Source organism: Austrofundulus limnaeus, unplaced genomic scaffold (assembly GCF_001266775.1).
Source record: "Austrofundulus limnaeus strain Quisiro unplaced genomic scaffold, Austrofundulus_limnaeus-1.0 Scaffold98, whole genome shotgun sequence".
Taxonomy (NCBI): domain Eukaryota; kingdom Metazoa; phylum Chordata; class Actinopteri; order Cyprinodontiformes; family Rivulidae; genus Austrofundulus; species Austrofundulus limnaeus.
In genome coordinates, this window is record NW_013952500.1 from 253,172 (window position 1) to 254,532 (window position 1,361).

Genomic DNA, 1,361 nt, shown 5'->3' on the forward strand with positions numbered 1-1,361 from the left:
GGGTGGGGGGGGGGGGAGGACCAGGGAGGATGATTCAACCACTCAACCACTAGATGTCGCTGAAAACAACAAATCCTACACACTGAGCAATATTTATCTTTTCAAAAATTCATGTTATTTTCTGACACCTCTCTGTTCCTGAGACATTTCCCAACAGCAACAACAGCTTCACTTCTCCTCGTGGTTGACGTCCCAATCGGCCGTCTCGCCGTCTCGTTGAGGCTCGGCGAAGAGCTGCACCTTGAGTTTAAACTGCGTGCAGAGGTAGGCTAAATCCTGCTGGTCCAGGCTGTGCGCCACGGCCACGTAGGTGGACAGAACCCCCGCCAGCAGGAGCCTGTCCAGGGACAGGGCCGGCAGGAGCCACAGGATGACCACCAGCTCCAGGTAYACCGGGTGGCGGAAGTGGGACAGGAGGCGCTGAGCGGGGGGCGGCTTGTCAGAGAGAGGGTCCCCTAAACCGAGACAGTCGTAGTACACCTGGGAGAGGAAATGATTCAAGTAAAATCATCACAAGCCGAGTTAAAACAATTATGCAATGGGTGTCCCACCTGCTTGATGCCCACGAGTTCGGGATAATCAAAGATCATGAGGCTGCTGCAGATGAYGGCCCAGCAGAGGAAGTGCAGCGAAAAGCAGAGCAGAGGGAACCAGATACTCCAGGGCGCGTGACGCACCGCCCACAAACAGGGGGCGCCGGTCACAGGCTGCCAGGAACACATCAAGATCTGACAGGGAGATAAAATGATGCAGGTTTAAACATAATGCATGCATACAGGTGTTTCACCTCTGTAACGCACAAAGTCTAAAAACTGTATCGCTGCGTCACATTTTTGATATTTTGAGTGTTTTTTTTTTTTGTTTGTTTGTTTTTGGTGTACCTGCAGGGCGAGCACAGTAGTGAAGCTGTACGCCGTCCTGCTCAGGACCCCAAACATGGACTGCAGCACCTGTTTGACCGGGGACCAGGCCAGGACACTGTGCTGTGCAGTGAAGAGAGCCAGCAGACTCAGGTCCACWATCAGAGACCAGACCACAGAGCTGTCCCTCAGGGCCACAGACCAGGGTATGGAGTCTTAGGAGAGACAAATAATAATAACAACAACAATAGTAATAATATGGTAATATCATCTTACTCTGAAATACCACTATAACTGATCAACTCTTTTAATCAGGGATTTACAAATAAACACTGAACTGAATTTACAGGATATGACTTCAAATTAATGTATCTAAAAAGCAGCTTTAAACTACTATTATTAGCTTGAACCGAGGGATGACATGGCAACAATAACAATTTAAAAAAATCTGAAAAAGAGGCTGATGCAAAAAAAGAAAGAAAAAGTAAACAGCAAATAAAT

The 1,361-nt window shown here is 48.2% G+C and overlaps 1 protein-coding gene across 1 annotated transcript in view; it reads right to left on the bottom strand.

Moving 5' to 3' along the window:
* Window positions 1-33: 33 nt before the first annotated feature.
* The window catches only part of nrm (nurim), a 2,126-nt gene continuing 798 nt past the window's right edge, over window positions 34-1,361 (bottom strand). Inside the window, exons 2-4 of the mRNA XM_014013075.1 lie at window positions 882-1,075; window positions 552-728; window positions 34-480 (exon numbers count right to left, since the gene is read on the bottom strand). Coding sequence (XP_013868529.1) covers window positions 169-480; window positions 552-728; window positions 882-1,075 — 683 coding nt within the window. The 3' untranslated portion in view covers window positions 34-168. The remainder of the gene's footprint in view (window positions 481-551; window positions 729-881; window positions 1,076-1,361) is intronic.